The 17,948-nt window shown below is 45.2% G+C and overlaps 1 protein-coding gene across 1 annotated transcript in view; it reads right to left on the reverse strand.

Annotated features, from left to right (window-relative positions):
* The window catches only part of LOC120048904 (dynactin subunit 4-like), a 149,714-nt gene extending 132,836 nt beyond the window's left edge, over positions 1–16,878 (reverse strand). Inside the window, exons 1-8 of the mRNA XM_038995221.1 lie at positions 16,710–16,878; positions 15,668–15,738; positions 14,905–15,083; positions 14,409–14,452; positions 11,445–11,552; positions 10,448–10,468; positions 10,018–10,091; positions 8,677–8,789 (exon numbers count right to left, since the gene is read on the reverse strand). Coding sequence (XP_038851149.1) covers positions 8,677–8,789; positions 10,018–10,091; positions 10,448–10,468; positions 11,445–11,552; positions 14,409–14,452; positions 14,905–15,083; positions 15,668–15,738; positions 16,710–16,844 — 745 coding nt within the window. The 5' untranslated portion in view covers positions 16,845–16,878. The remainder of the gene's footprint in view (positions 1–8,676; positions 8,790–10,017; positions 10,092–10,447; positions 10,469–11,444; positions 11,553–14,408; positions 14,453–14,904; positions 15,084–15,667; positions 15,739–16,709) is intronic.
* Between the last annotated feature and the right edge of the window lie 1,070 nt (positions 16,879–17,948).

Genomic DNA, 17,948 nt, shown 5'->3' on the forward strand with positions numbered 1-17,948 from the left:
TCAACTAGACAACCAAACACAGTCAACTAGACAACCAAACACAGTCAACTAGACAACCAAACACAGTCAACTAGACAACCAAACACAGTCAACTAGACAACCAAACACAGTCAACTAGACAACCAAACGCGGTCTAACTAGACAACCAAACGCGGTCTAACTAGACAACCAAACGCGGTCTAACTAGACAACCAAACGCGGTCTAACTAGACAACCAAACACGGTCAACTAGACAACCAAACACAGTCAACTAGACAACCAAACACAGTCAACTAGACAACCAAACACAGTCACTAGACAACCAAACACAGTCAACTAGACAACCAAACACAGTCAACTAGACAACAAACACAGTCAACTAGACAACCAAACACAGTCAACTAGACAACCAAACACAGTCAACTAGACAACCAAACACAGTCAACTAGACAACCAAACACAGTCAACTAGACAACCAAACACAGTCAACTAGACAACCAAACACAGTCAACTAGACAACCAAACACAGTCAACTAGACAACCAAACACAGTCACTAGACAACCAAACACAGTCAACTAGACAACCAAACACAGTCCACTAGACAACCAAACACAGTCCACTAGACAACCAAACACAGTCCACTAGACAACCAAACACAGTCCAACTAGACAACCAAACACAGTCCACTAGACAACCAAACACGGTCCAACTAGACAACCAAACACGGTCCAACTAGACAACCAAACACGGTCCAACTAGACAACCAAACACAGTCAACTAGACAACCAAACACAGTCAACTAGACAACCAAACACAGTCAACTAGACAACCAAACACAGTCAACTAGACAACCAAACACAGTCAACTAGACAACCAAACACAGTCAACTAGACAACCAAACACAGTCAACTAGACAACCAAACACAGTCAACTAGACAACCAAACACAGTCAACTAGACAACCAAACAGTCAACTAGACAACCAAACACAGTCAACTAGACAACCAAACACAGTCAACTAGACAACCAAACACGGTCAACTAGACAACCAAACACAGTCAACTAGACAACCAAACACAGTCAACTAGACAACCAAACACAGTCAACTAGACAACCAAACAGTCAACTAGACAACCAAACGCGGTCTAACTAGACAACCAAACGCGGTCTAACTAGACAACCAAACGCGGTCTAACTAGACAACCAAACACAGTCAACTAGACAACCAAACACAGTCAACTAGACAACCAAACACAGTCAACTAGACAACCAAACACAGTCTAACTAGACAACCAAACGCGGTCTAACTAGACAACCAAACACAGTCAACTAGACAACCAAACACAGTCAACTAGACAACCAAACACAGTCAACTAGACAACCAAACACAGTCAACTAGACAACCAAACACAGTCAACTAGACAACCAAACACAGTCAACTAGACAACCAAACACAGTCAACTAGACAACCAAACAGTCAACTAGACAACCAAACACAGTCAACTAGACAACCAAACACAGTCAACTAGACAACCAAACACAGTCAACTAGACAACCAAACACAGTCAACTAGACAACCAAACACAGTCAACTAGACAACCAACACAGTCAACTAGACAACCAAACACAGTCAACTAGACAACCAAACACAGTCAACTAGACAACCAAACACAGTCAACTAGACAACCAAACACAGTCAACTAGACAACCAAACACAGTCAACTAGACAACCAAACGCGGTCTAACTAGACAACCAAACACAGTCAACTAGACAACCAAACACAGTCAACTAGACAACCAAACACAGTCAACTAGACAACCAAACACAGTCAACTAGACAACCAAACACAGTCAACTAGACAACCAAACACAGTCAACTAGACAACCAAACACAGTCAACTAGACAACCAAACACAGTCAACTAGACAACCAAACACAGTCAACTAGACAACCAAGCACAGTCAACTAGACAACCAAACACAGTCAACTAGACAACAAACACAGTCAACTAGACAACCAAACACAGTCAACTAGACAACCAAACACAGTCAACTAGACAACCAAACACAGTCAACTAGACAACCAAACACAGTCAACTAGACAACCAAACACAGTCAACTAGACAACCAAACACAGTCCACTAGACAACCAAACACAGTCCACTAGACAACCAAACACAGTCCACTAGACAACCAAACACAGTCCACTAGACAACCAAACACGGTCCAACTAGACAACCAAACACGGTCCAACTAGACAACCAAACACGGTCCAACTAGACAACCAAACACAGTCAACTAGACAACCAAACACAGTCAACTAGACAACCAAACACAGTCAACTAGACAACCAAACACAGTCAACTAGACAACCAAACACAGTCAACTAGACCACCAAACACAGTCAACTAGACAACCAAACACAGTCAACTAGACAACCAAACACAGTCAACTAGACAACCAAACACAGTCAACTAGACAACCAAACACAGTCAACTAGACAACCAAACAGTCAACTAGACAACCAAACACAGTCAACTAGACAACCAAACGCGGTCTAACTAGACAACCAAACGCGGTCTAACTAGACAACCAAACACAGTCAACTAGACAACCAAACACAGTCAACTAGACAACCAAACGCGGTCTAACTAGACAACCAAACGCGGTCTAACTAGACAACCAAACACAGTCAACTAGACAACCAAACACAGTCAACTAGACAACCAAACACAGTCAACTAGACAACCAAACACAGTCAACTAGACAACCAAACACAGTCAACTAGACAACCAAACGCGGTCTAACTAGACAACCAAACGCGGTCTAACTAGACAACCAAACACAGTCAACTAGACAACCAAACACAGTCAACTAGACAACCAAACACAGTCAACTAGACAACCAAACACAGTCAACTAGACAACCAAACACGGTCCACTAGACAACCAAACACGGTCCAACTAGACAACCAAACACGGTCCAACTAGACAACCAAACACGGTCCAACTAGACAACCAAACACGGTCCAACTAGACAACCAAACACAGTCAACTAGACAACCAAACACAGTCAACTAGACAACCAAACACAGTCAACTAGACAACCAAACACAGTCAACTAGACAACCAAACACAGTCAACTAGACAACCAAACACAGTCAACTAGACAACCAAACACAGTCAACTAGACAACCAAACACAGTCAACTAGACAACCAAACACAGTCAACTAGACAACAAAACACGGTCAACTAGACAACAAAACACAGTCAACTAGACAACCAAACACAGTCAACTAGACAACAAAACACAGTCAACTAGACAACAAAACACAGCCAACTAGACAACCAAACACAGTCAACTAGACAACCAAACACAGTCAACTAGACAACCAAACACAGTCAACTAGACAACCAAACACAGTCAACTAGACAACCAAACACAGTCAACTAGACAACCAAACGCGGTCAACTAGACAACCAAACGCGGTCTAACTAGACAACCAAACGCGGTCTAACTAGACAACCAAACACAGTCAACTAGACAACCAAACACAGTCAACTAGACAACCAAACACAGTCAACTAGACAACCAAACGCAGTCTAACTAGACAACCAAACACAGTCAACTAGACAACCAAACGCGGTCTAACTAGACAACCAAACACAGTCAACTAGACAACAAAACACAGTCAACTAGACAACAAAACACAGCCACTAGACACCAACACAGTCAACTAGACAACCAAACACAGTCAACTAGACAACCAAACACAGTCAACTAGACAACCAAACACAGTCAACTAGACAACCAAACACGGTCCACTAGACAACCAAACACGGTCCAACTAGACAACCAAACACGGTCCAACTAGACAACCAAACACGGTCCAACTAGACAACCAAACACGGTCCAACTAGACAACCAAACACAGGTCCAACTAGACAACCAAACACAGTCAACTAGACAACCAAACACAGTCAACTAGACAACCAAACACAGTCAACTAGACAACCAAACACAGTCAACTAGACAACCAAACACAGTCAACTAGACAACCAAACGCGGTCTAACTAGACAACCAAACACAGTCAACTAGACAACCAAACACGGTCAACTAGACAACAAAACACAGTCAACTAGACAACAAAACACAGTCAACTAGACAACAAAACACAGCCAACTAGACAACAAAACACAGTCAACTAGACAACCAAACACAGTCAACTAGACAACCAAACACAGTCAACTAGACAACCAAACACAGTCAACTAGACAACCAAACACAGTCAACTAGACAACCAAACACAGTCAACTAGACAACCAAACACAGTCAACTAGACAACCAAACACAGTCAACTAGACAACCAAACACAGTCAACTAGACAACCAAACACAGTCAACTAGACAACCAAACACAGTCAACTAGACAACCAAACACAGTCAACTAGACAACCAAACACAGTCAACTAGACAACCAAACACAGTCAACTAGACAACCAAACACAGTCAACTAGACAACCAAACACAGTCAACTAGACAACCAAACACAGTCAACTAGACAACCAAACACAGTCCACTAGACAACCAAACACAGTCCACTAGACAACCAAACACAGTCCACTAGACAACCAAACACGGTCCAACTAGACAACCAAACACGGTCCAACTAGACAACCAAACACGGTCCAACTAGACAACCAAACACGGTCCAACTAGACAACCAAACACGGTCCAACTAGACAACCAAACACGGTCCAACTAGACAACCAAACACAGTCAACTAGACAACCAAACACGGTCCAACTAGACAACCAAACACGGTCCAACTAGACAACCAAACACAGTCAACTAGACAACCAAACACAGTCCACTAGACAACCAAACACGGTCCACTAGACAACCAAACACGGTCCACTAGACAACCAAACACGGTCCAACTAGACAACCAAACGCTGTCCAACTAGACAACCAAACGCTGTCAACTAGACAACCAAACGCTGTCAACTAGACAACAAAACACGGTCCAACTAGACAACCAAACACAGTCAACTAGACAACCAAACACAGTCAACTAGACAACCAAACACAGTCAACTAGACAACCAAACACAGTCAACTAGACAACCAAACACAGTCAACTAGACAACCAAACACAGTCAACTAGACAACCAAACACAGTCAACTAGACAACAAAACACAGCCAACTAGACAACAAAACACAGTCAACTAGACAACCAAACACAGCCAACTAGACAACCAAACACAGCCAACTAGACAACCAAACACAGTCAACTAGACAACCAAACACAGTCAACTAGACAACCAAACACAGTCAACTAGACAACCAAACACAGTCAACTAGACAACCAAACACAGTCAACTAGACAACCAAACACAGTCAACTAGACAACCAAACACGGTCCACTAGACAACCAAACACGGTCCACTAGACAACCAAACACGGTCAACTAGACAACCAAACAGTCAACTAGACAACCAAACACGGTCCAACTAGACAACCAAACACGGTCCAACTAGACAACCAAACACGGTCCAACTAGACAACCAAACACGGTCCACTAGACAACCAAACACGGTCCACTAGACAACCAAACACGGTCCACTAGACAACCAAACACAGTCAACTAGACAACCAAACACAGTCAACTAGACAACCAAACACAGTCAACTAGACAACCAAACACAGTCAACTAGACAACCAAACACAGTCAACTAGACAACCAAACACAGTCCACTAGACAACCAAACACAGTCCACTAGACAACCAAACACAGTCCACTAGACAACCAAACACGGTCCAACTTGACAACCAAACACGGTCCAACTAGACAACCAAACACGGTCCAACTAGACAACCAAACACGGTCCAACTAGACAACCAAACACGGTCCAACTAGACAACCAAACACGGTCCAACTAGACAACCAAACACAGTCAACTAGACAACCAAACACAGTCAACTAGACAACCAAACACGGTCCACTAGACAACCAAACACGGTCCAACTAGACAACCAAACACGGTCAACTAGACAACCAAACACGGTCCACTAGACAACCAAACACAGTCAACTAGACAACCAAACACAGTCAACTAGACAACCAAACACAGTCAACTAGACAACCAAACACAGTCAACTAGACAACCAAACACAGTCAACTAGACAACCAAACACGGTCCAACTAGACAACCAAACACGGTCCAACTAGACAACCAAACACGGTCCAACTAGACAACCAAACGCTGTCAACTAGACAACAAAACACGGTCCAACTAGACAACCAAACACAGTCAACTAGACAACCAAACACAGTCAACTAGACAACCAAACACAGTCAACTAGACAACCAAACACAGTCAACTAGACAACCAAACACAGTCAACTAGACAACCAAACACAGTCAACTAGACAACCAAACACAGTCAACTAGACAACCAAACACAGTCAACTAGACAACCAAACACAGTCAACTAGACAACAAAACACAGTCAACTAGACAACAAAACACAGCCAACTAGACAACAAAACACAGTCAACTAGACAACCAAACACAGTCAACTAGACAACCAAACACAGTCAACTAGACAACCAAACACAGCCAACTAGACAACCAAACACAGTCAACTAGACAACCAAACACAGTCAACTAGACAACCAAACACAGTCAACTAGACAACCAAACACAGTCAACTAGACAACCAAACACAGTCAACTAGACAACCAAACACAGTCAACTAGACAACCAAACACAGTCAACTAGACAACCAAACACGGTCAACTAGACAACCAAACACGGTCAACTAGACAACCAAACACGGTCCACTAGACAACCAAACACGGTCAACTAGACAACCAAACAGTCAACTAGACAACCAAACACGGTCCAACTAGACAACCAAACACGGTCCAACTAGACAACCAAACACGGTCCAACTAGACAACCAAACACGGTCAACTAGACAACCAAACACGGTCCACTAGACAACCAAACACAGTCAACTAGACAACCAAACACAGTCAACTAGACAACCAAACACAGTCAACTAGACAACCAAACACAGTCAACTAGACAACCAAACACGGTCCAACTAGACAACCAAACACGGTCCAACTAGACAACCAAACACAGTCAACTAGACAACAAAACACAGTCAACTAGACAACAAAACACAGTCAACTAGACAACAAAACACAGTCAACTAGACAACCAAACGCGGTCAACTAGACAACAAAACACAGTCAACTAGACAACCAAACACAGTCAACTAGACAACAAAACGCGGTCAACTAGACAACAAAACACAGTCAACTAGACAACAAAACACAGTCAACTAGACAACCAAACACAGTCAACTAGACAACCAAACACAGTCAACTAGACAACAAAACACAGTCAACTAGACAACAAAACACAGTCAACTAGACAACCAAACACAGTCAACTAGACAACCAAACACAGTCAACTAGACAACCAAACACAGTCAACTAGACAACCAAACACAGTCAACTAGACAACCAAACACGGTCCAACTAGACAACAAAACACAGTCAACTAGACAACAAAACACAGTCAACTAGACAACCAAACACGGTCCACTAGACAACCAAACACGGTCCACTAGACAACAAAACACAGTCAACTAGACAACAAAACACAGTCAACTAGACAACCAAACACGGTCCACTAGACAACCAAACACGGTCCAACTAGACAACCAAACGCGGTCAACTAGACAACCAAACACAGTCAACTAGACAACCAAACACAGTCAACTAGACAACAAAACACGGTCAACTAGACAACAAAACACAGTCAACTAGACAACCAAACACGGTCCAACTAGACAACCAAACACGGTCCAACTAGACAACCAAACACGGTCCAACTAGACAACCAAACACGGTCAACTAGACAACCAAACACGGTCAACTAGACAACCAAACACGGTCAACTAGACAACAAAACACAGTCAACTAGACAACCAAACACGGTCCAACTAGACAACCAAACACGGTCCACTAGACAACCAAACACGGTCAACTAGACAACAAAACGCGGCAGATTTGACAACAACCACAGCGTACCCTGGCTATGATATAGCTGTAGACTTCATTAGAACAAATAGCTCTAAGGAAAAGTAGTGGATGAAGCTAGAATACTTAGTTGCTAGATTATTGTTATTAAAATGAATGATCTGTACCCATTGACTCTTGAAGAATAGAACTTATAAATGCCTCATGAGCTTTGTTCAACTGTCGTACCCCATCTGAACACAAAATATAAACTTGTTTAACTCAAATGTTTGTAAACAACATAAATGTAAAACACTGTATAGCCTCATAACATGGTTAAAACAATCATTTTAATATCATGGATGGTCAGTCCTTGCATCCATAGCTGTCTATTAATCTGAGAGTGGTAACATTTCTCCAGCCCCCATCGCTCAGCTTTTTACCAAAACAGGGGAGAACACTTTATTATTGTTTCAATTAACAATTGTAGATAAAAAAATAAATTAAATACTAATCATTGTTACCCTCAGGTAGGTGGACAGGTCTGGTGTAGGGTTAGTGTAGAGTTCAAGGTCCGGGGTTAGTGTTAGGCTTAGTGGTTAGGGGCTAGGCTTAGGGGCTAGGCTTAGGGGTTAGTGGTTAGGGGTTGTTGTCTCTTACCCTCAGGTAGGTTGATGGGTCTGTTGTAGCAGTCTTCAGGCAGTGGCTCCACCTCATCTAAGGCCTGAGCTGGTTCTATGTTAATCTCCTTCTGGTCTTCACCTTCCTTCAGACTAGAATAGGGACAGACACAGTGAAGGCCATTATAGGGGACAGGGACAGACATTATAGGAGACAGGGACAGACATTATAGCAGACAGGGACAGACATTATAGGAGACAGGGACAGACATTATAGGAGACAGGGACAGACATTATAGGGGACAGGGACAGACATTATAGGAGACAGGGACAGACATTATAGGAGACAGGGACAGACATTATAGGGGACAGGGACAGACATTATAGGAGACAGGGACAGACATTATAGGAGACAGGGACAGACATTATAGCAGACAGGGACAGACATTATAGGGGACAGGGACAGACATTATAGGGGACAGGGACAGACATTATAGGGGACAGGGACAGACATTATAGGGGACAGGGACAGACATTATAGGGGACAGGGACAGACATTATAGGGGACAGGTACAGACATTATAGGGGACAGGGACAGACATTATAGGGGACAGGGACAGACATTATAGGAGACAGGGGCAGACATTATAGCAGACAGGGGCAGACATTATAGCAGACAGGGGCATACATTATAGCAGACAGGGACAGACATTATAGGGGACAGGGACAGACATTATAGGGGACAGGGACAGACATTATAGGAGACAGGGACAGACATTATAGCAGACAGGGACAGACATTATAGCAGACAGGGACAGACATTATAGGAGACAGGGACAGACATTATAGGGGACAGGGACAGACATTATAGCAGACAGGGACAGACATTATAGCAGACAGGGACAGACATTATAGCAGACAGGGACAGACATTATAGCAGACAGTGACAGACATTATAGCAGACAGGGACAGACATTATAGCAGACAGGGGCATACATTATAGCAGACAGGGACAGACATTATAGGGGACAGGGACAGACATTATAGGAGACAGGGACAGACATTATAGGGGACAGGGACAGACATTATAGGAGACAGGGACAGACATTATAGCAGACAGGGACAGACATTATAGGAGACAGGGACAGACATTATAGGAGACAGGGACAGACATAGCAGACAGGGACAGACATTATAGCAAACAGGGAAAGCTGTATTTATGAACTAACAGCATGGCTTTATCCCAAACTGCACCCTATTCAGTGATCAACATGATTTGTCATGTACGTGTACAATAAAGGAATGGTGCCGTATAGTACCAGGATGTGATACTCATAGGTTATGGACAATAACATTTGTGTGAATGGAATGTAATACTCACGAAAGACCAGCCAGACTGGTGATAGGAGCTCCAGGTCTCTGTCTCTGTAGTCTGGTACCCAGACCATACTTCTCCTTTACAGAGCAACACAACCACAAATGTCAACTAACTCACAGACAAGACATCACCATGACTTACAGGAGAGGAAACACTGGCATTTCTATTGATAACTGGAAATAATTAGATTTTTAAAATATCTAAATTAGGAAAACATTTACTAGCATAAATGCCTAAAATAAAATTGCGATCGAAGCTAAAGAAATAAACCAAACCTAGAGAAATATTTTTGGTTTGAACGAAGAGAACACAAATCTTTATGTTCACAGTGAGTTACAAACGTCTACTATACTATAGGCTAAAATCAGTTTTAACATTACATTTCCGAGAGAGAGAGCAGTGTTTGACTATCAAAGTGAAAAATACAACTCACCACCACATGAATAGTGTGTTGCTGGGGGACGGAGGGGTTAAAACCAACATATCAGCGTGCAGAAGCAAAGACAAAGAAGAACGTATCAAGTGAAACCAAAGCAGCAAACATGGCAGGTAACTGACGACATGCAACAGCAACAGAAAAGCATTAGTGGTAGAGCTGAAGACTCTTCAGCTGCAGTAGCTAGTATATAGCTAGCCAGCACACAGCTAGCAGCTAGCTTATAGTGACTCTTCAGCTGCAGTAGCTACTATATAGCTAGCTAGCACACAGCTAGCTTATAGTGACCCTTCAGCTGCAGTAGCTAGTATATAGCTAGCTAGCACACAGCTAGCTTATTGTGACCCTTCAGCTGCAGTAGCTAGTATATAGCTAGCTAGCACACAGCTAGCTTATAGTGACCCTTCAGCCGCAGTAGCTAGTATATAGCTAGCTAGCACATAGCTAGCTTATAGTGACTCTTCAGCTGCAGTAGCTAGTAACGTTATATAGCTAGCACACAGCTAGCTTATAGTGACTCGTCAATGTTCCAGTATGCCCCAGGTTCTAACCTAAACCAGTCCTTCTGTCCATATACATGAACTATACATGCAGTTCAATCAATGTAAACATACTGGAACATAACATTATGTAGGCTATTCAGAAATAGTTGCATTGTTAATTTCAGATCCTGCCACCAGCAGGGTTAATAAAACAGCCATAACCATCACAAGAAACAAAGAATAAAAGCATATTTGAGAATGCTCATTATAAAAATTCAAACAAAGTGAGAGCTGGGTTGTGGTTATTGAGAGAGGTTTAACGTATAAAAAAAGTCAAGTTCGTATTCCAGAGAGAAGTGTGAAAGCTGAGCATGTTATCTGCCGGAGTGTATGTATGTATGTGTGTGTGTGTGTGTGTGTGTGTGTATGTGTGTATGTGTGTATGTGTGTATGTGTGTGTGTGTGTGTGTGTGTGTGTGTGTGTGTGTGTGTGTGTGTGTGTGTGTTTGTACCGAGAAGGCCAGTGGCATGTAGGGTCGTCTCCTGGCCAGCTTCTTCCGGTCCCTCTCCAGTTTCTCTCTCTGGGCCAGCTGCTGGTAATACTCTATCAGTTTATTGATCTGAGAAAAGAAATAGCCAACAATTACCATGAGTCTCTGGAGGAAGAATACACATAGCATGAGTCTGACTGTCATAGGATACTATTATTATTATTATTATAATAGGAGGAAATGACAGACCAGAGAACCATGTATACAGTATATATATATATATATATATATATATATCTATCTCATCAGCATACCCCTTTGATTTATTATTTCACCTTTATTTAACTAGGCAAGTCAGTTAAGAACAAATTCTTATTTACAATGACGGCCTAGGAACAGTGGGTTAACTGCCTTGTTCCGGTGGCAGAACGACAGCTTTTTACCTTGTCAACTCGGAGCATTCGATCTAGCAACCTTTACGTTACTGACCCAACGCTCTAACCACTAGGCTACCAGCCGACCCAACGCTCTGACCACTAGGCTACCTGCCGCCCCTCCCCTCTGACCACTAGGCTACCTGCCGCCCCTCCGCTCTGACCACTAGGCTACCTGCCGCCCCTCCGCTCTGACCACTAGGCTACCTGCCGCCCCACCGCTCTGACCACTAGGCTACCTGCCGCCCCTCCGCTCTGACCACTAGGCTACCTGCCGCCCCTCCGCTCTGACCACTAGGCTACCTGCCGCCCCTCCGCTCTGACCACTAGGCTACCTGCCGCCCCTCCGCTCTGACCACTAGGCTACCTGCCGCCCCTCCGCTCTGACCACTAGGCTACCTGCCGCCCCTCCGCTCTGACCACTAGGCTACCTGCCGCCCCTCCGCTCTGACCACTAGGCTACCTGCCGCCCCTCCGCTCTGACCACTAGGCTACCTGCCGCCCCTCCGCTCTGACCACTAGGCTACCTGCCGCCCCTCCGCTCTGACCACTAGGCTACCAGCCGCCCCTACGCTCTGACCACTAGGCTACCAGCCGCCCCTACGCTCTGACCACTAGGCTACCAGCCGCCCCTCCCCTCTGACCACTAGGCTACCTGCCGCCCCTCCCCTCTGACCACTAGGCTACCTGCCGCCCCTCCCCTCTGACCACTAGGCTACCTGCCGCCCCTCCCCTCTGACCACTAGGCTACCTGCCGCCCCTCCCCTCTGACCACTAGGCTACCTGCCGCCCCTCCCCTCTGACCACTAGGCTACCTGCCGCCCCTCCCCTCTGACCACTAGGCTACCTGCCGCCCCTCCCCTCTGACCACTAGGCTACCTGCCGCCCCTCCCCTCTGACCACTAGGCTACCTGCCGCCCCTCCCCTCTGACCACTAGGCTACCTGCCGCCCCTCCCCTCTGACCACTAGGCTACCTGCCGCCCCTCCCCTCTGACCACTAGGCTACCTGCCGCCCCTCCCCTCTGACCACTAGGCTACCTGCCGCCCCTCCCCTCTGACCACTAGGCTACCTGCCGCCCCTCCCCTCTGACCACTAGGCTACCTGCCGCCCCTCCGCTCTGACCACTAGGCTACCTGCCGCCCCTACGCTCTGACCACTAGGCTACCAGCCGCCCCTACGCTCTGACCACTAGGCTACCAGCCGCCCCTACGCTCTGACCACTAGGCTACCAGCCGCCCCTACGCTCTGACCACTAGGCTACCAGCCGCCCCTACGCTCTGACCACTAGGCTACCAGCCGCCCCTACGCTCTGACCACTAGGCTACCAGCCGCCCCTACGCTCTGACCACTAGGCTACCAGCCGCCCCTACGCTCTGACCACTAGGCTACCAGCCGCCCCTACGCTCTGACCACTAGGCTACCAGCCGCCCCTACGCTCTGACCACTAGGCTACCAGCCGCCCCTACGCTCTGACCACTAGGCTACCAGCCGCCCCTACGCTCTGACCACTAGGCTACCAGCCGCCCCTACGCTCTGACCACTAGGCTACCAGCCGCCCCTACGCTCTGACCACTAGGCTACCAGCCGCCCCTACGCTCTGACCACTAGGCTACCAGCCGCCCCTACGCTCTGACCACTAGGCTACCAGCCGCCCCTACGCTCTGACCACTAGGCTACCAGCCGCCCCTACGCTCTGACCACTAGGCTACCTGCCGCCCCTACGCTCTGACCACTAGGCTACCTGCCGCCCCTACGCTCTGACCACTAGGCTACCTGCCGCCCCTACGCTCTGACCACTAGGCTACCTGCCGCCCCTACGCTCTGACCACTAGGCTACCTGCCGCCCCTACGCTCTGACCACTAGGCTACCTGCCGCCCCTACGCTCTGACCACTAGGCTACCTGCCGCCCCTACGCTCTGACCACTAGGCTACCTGCCGCCCCTACGCTCTGACCACTAGGCTACCTGCCGCCCCTACGCTCTGACCACTAGGCTACCTGCCGCCCCTACGCTCTGACCACTAGGCTACCTGCCGCCCCTACGCTCTGACCACTAGGCTACCTGCCGCCCCTACGCTCTGACCACTAGGCTACCTGCCGCCCCTACGCTCTGACCACTAGGCTACCTGCCGCCCCTACGCTCTGACCACTAGGCTACCTGCCGCCCCTACGCTCTAACCACTAGGCTACCTGCCGCCCCTACGCTCTAACCACTAGGCTACCTGCCGCCCCTACGCTCTAACCACTAGGCTACCTGCCGCCCCTACGCTCTAACCACTAGGCTACCTGCCGCCCCACATGTATATTACCAGCAGGAAATAAATAGCAGAAAGCACAAGTCAGAGCCAACACTTAAGCCTGGGGCCTGTATCAGGAGTGTGTCTATTTGTGGTTGATCACACAGTGGGGGTTTTTAAATACAGCATCAATTACAATAGACTCTATGTAACTTCCAGTGTCACAGCATTCTACGGCCTGGGGTTGTCTAGCTCAACATGTGAGCAACACTTGAGAGAGAAAACAGATCAGACCAAAAGGAAGGGAACATACCCGTTGAGTATGAGGGTTGTCCGGCTCCTGCCATCCTCCACTGGCTGAAGTGAAGACACACAAAAACAATACAAGTGAAATAGTTCTCCAGAAAACAGCCAACAAGTCAATCACATAACAGACATGTAGGCTACTAGTCATGTACATGATAAGGGACACATCTCTATTCAGAGTTACAATTACAAACAAAGCTCCATACATCAGATATTAATTTGTTTAGCATTTGAACCATTCTAACATAGCCTATTAACAAGTCAGTCCCATATATCTCCCCCTCATCACCAGTGCAGGGGGGGACGGGACACTTCATTCAGTAGCTTAGTAACTAGGATCATCAGCTAGGTTTGCTATTTGATTTGGTTGAAGCCACTTCTCACACTCACTCAGCCACAGAATAGTTGGCCAAGTTTAACAAAGGCCCAATATAAACATAGTCAACAGTCCAATATCTCATCATCATCATCATCATCAACAGTAAGGTAGGCCTGGCACTCACCCACAGACTTGTCAGCCATGCCCACATCTCTGGATGTCCAACGACAGAAGCCACAGGCCAGGTAATAGGCCTTCTTCATGGTCGTCTTGCTGGGGTCGTCAGGAAGAGGGGCTGGGATGTTGGTGGCCCGGGTGGACAGGGTGTGCATGCAGCATGGGCAGTCGAAGCAGTTGGCACACCTGGGGCACGCAGAGAAAGAAGGTATAGCTAGTTATAAACACTACCTTTGTTCTTCAACCGGAAGAAATAGTCACAGTACTCAAACCCAATGCTAGCTTTTATGGCTTTCCTTAACCCTAAACTAGGCTATAACTAACCTTAACCTAATATTCAACCCCACAGAATTACATATATAATAGTGATGGGAAGGGGGGGTTAATAGTTACATATCGGGATATACATTTTTGAAATATTATTTTTGCGGTAATTGGCTGTACCTGCACCAAAACGCCAGAAATTTTCCTTCAGAACTTGTTCTCCAAGTATCGTGATAATATCGTATCTTGAGGTCCCTGGCAATTACCAGCATTAATATAGAAAATAAACATGATTGATAGATAACCCTAAGCTTAACCTCTATGCCTAACCTGAAGTTTTCGTTCAGCTGGTTGAATATCCTCTTCCTAGAACAAAACAGAGAGCTGGGAAATGTAGGCTGGATGCAGTGACCATTGTCAATGGCTACACAATAAGGAATAAGTCTATGCCATAGACCGTATATAACAGGTCTATATGCTGATGCTCAGTTGCAAATGTTTCTCACCTGTTCTTCTTCAGCTTTGCCTCTGCTGAAGGCATATTCTCCAGGCAGCTTGGACAGTAATGTGAATCCACCTAGAAACCAGAGGCAGCATTCAACAATCTATGTTAGTGGCACCTTATTTGGGGAGAACGGGCTTGTGTTAATGACTGGAGCGGAATTCGTGGAATGGTATCAAATACATCAAACACCTGGTTGATGCCATTCAATTTGCACCGTTCCCGGCCATTATTATGAACTGTGGTTAGTGGGAATACATGAATGTGAATTGCTTTCCATCGTAGCTAACTAGTAGTTATAACTGCACAGATAGATATTGGTTCACGCTGAAACATGATTAGTATGCGTTAGCATCCTATCAGCTTCAGTATAATAAAATGTGAGTTTCTGTGGTGAGGGTCACTGTCAGTTCTGTGGCTGTGTAAATGAACAATCATAACTGTCTGACGTGGCACGTATCGACTAGATAAATAGTTAGCCAGCTACCTCAATAAGATATTTCACAAGAATAACGAACTCTTGTCAAAATGTGTTTGCTAGATCTGAGACCGCATTGTGGTCGATCTGTCTGGGTGTGGTGACGAATGGAGTACGTTAGCCAGCTAGGAGGCTGTGAAGTTAGCTAAAAATTAAAAACGCTTTTCAAATGCTTGTTGGATTTAAATTGTATTTCCAGTGGGAATTTGTGTCACTGTTAATTGGACAAAATAAGTTAATAGTGAACACAAACGATGTATTGTGTTTTTTGGCTAGCTGTCTTGCTTGATAACAGTTAGCTTAGCTAGGTAGCTAGATAAACGTACAAAATTATGAAAGTAGGACGGAAGTAAAGACGACATATCCGACCAATCACACGACAGAGCTGTTTAATAAATGTTGATTGGCGTGCGATATGGCAAATAACATTAAAATGTTTATTGTACGGGGGCTGGACTATGTTGACCAATCCCTCCCAAACCGCTAACGCTACGAGCTAGCTAGCTAGCTAGATATCTCTAGGATTGAGATAGTTAGTCACAGTAGTGTTGACATTTTCGTAACTTACCTCGTGAGACACACATTCTAGGGAACGCAATTCACTGCAATACCGGCAAAAATAAAGTGTCGACAACGGCGATCGGATCTTTTTCTCTCCATGAACTAGGTAGAGAACCCTGTCAGGCTGCAAAAGGGACGCCATCTCTAACTGATGCCGCGTTCAGAAGAACTGGGAACACGGAAGAATACGAGATGACGTCAGTGATCTTCAGGTAGGAAAGTTGGAGCTCCGGAAAGAGGCCCGAGTTCCTGAGTTGGAATTCCGAGTTGGGTGGCCGTTCAAATCGATTTTTCTCAGTCTGAGCTCGTTTTTTTTTTTCGAATTCCCAGTTGTTTTTTAGGCGCTGACGTATGAAGTCGGGGATTTCCGAGTTCCGAGCTCCCAATTGTTTTGAACGCGGCATGAATCCCCAGGCGTCGACGTCACCTACTGTTGTCGTTTGGTCGATGGCGCCACCGGTTGGTGGGTTATGATAATGTTTTTTTGGTGAGGTGAAGTTTTATTTTAAACCAACCAAGCTTTGTTCCATGCGTGCATCATTCAAGGGTTTTTCTTAATTTTTAAAACTATTTTCTACATTGTAGAATAATAGTGAAAAAATCAACACTATGAAATAAGACATATGGAATCATGTGGTAACCAAAAAAGTGTTAAACAAATCCAAATATATTTTAGATTATTCAAAGTAGCCAAATAAAATAAAAAATAAACTCACATTTTATTGGTCATATACACATGACCAATAAATATATATATATATACATATACACATATACACATGGTTAGCAGATGCTTATGCTTCTAGATCTGACAGTGCAGCAATATCTAACAGGTAATATCAAACTATTCCACAACAAAACCTAATTTCTAACAAATTCCACAACAAAACCTAATACGGATAAGAATATAAAGTTTAAAATATATGGATGAGCCACCCTTTGCCTTGATGACAGCTTTGCATACTATTGGGCATTCTCTCAACCAGCTTCACCTGGAATACTTATCCAACAGTCTTGAAGGAGTTCCCACATATGCTGAACACTTGTTGGCTGCTTTTCCTTCATGCTGCTGTCCAACTCATCCCAAAGATGAGGGTATGCCTGCTATTTTATGGGCTCTTAACCAACTGTGCTATTTTTTTATTTTTTTTTAAATGTAACTTATTTTGTACATAATGTTGCTGCTACTGTCTCTTATGACCGAAAAGAGCTTCTGGAAATCAAAACAGTGATTACTCGCCTTGAA

Source organism: Salvelinus namaycush, chromosome 5 (assembly GCF_016432855.1).
Source record: "Salvelinus namaycush isolate Seneca chromosome 5, SaNama_1.0, whole genome shotgun sequence".
Classification (NCBI taxonomy): Eukaryota; Metazoa; Chordata; class Actinopteri; order Salmoniformes; family Salmonidae; genus Salvelinus; species Salvelinus namaycush.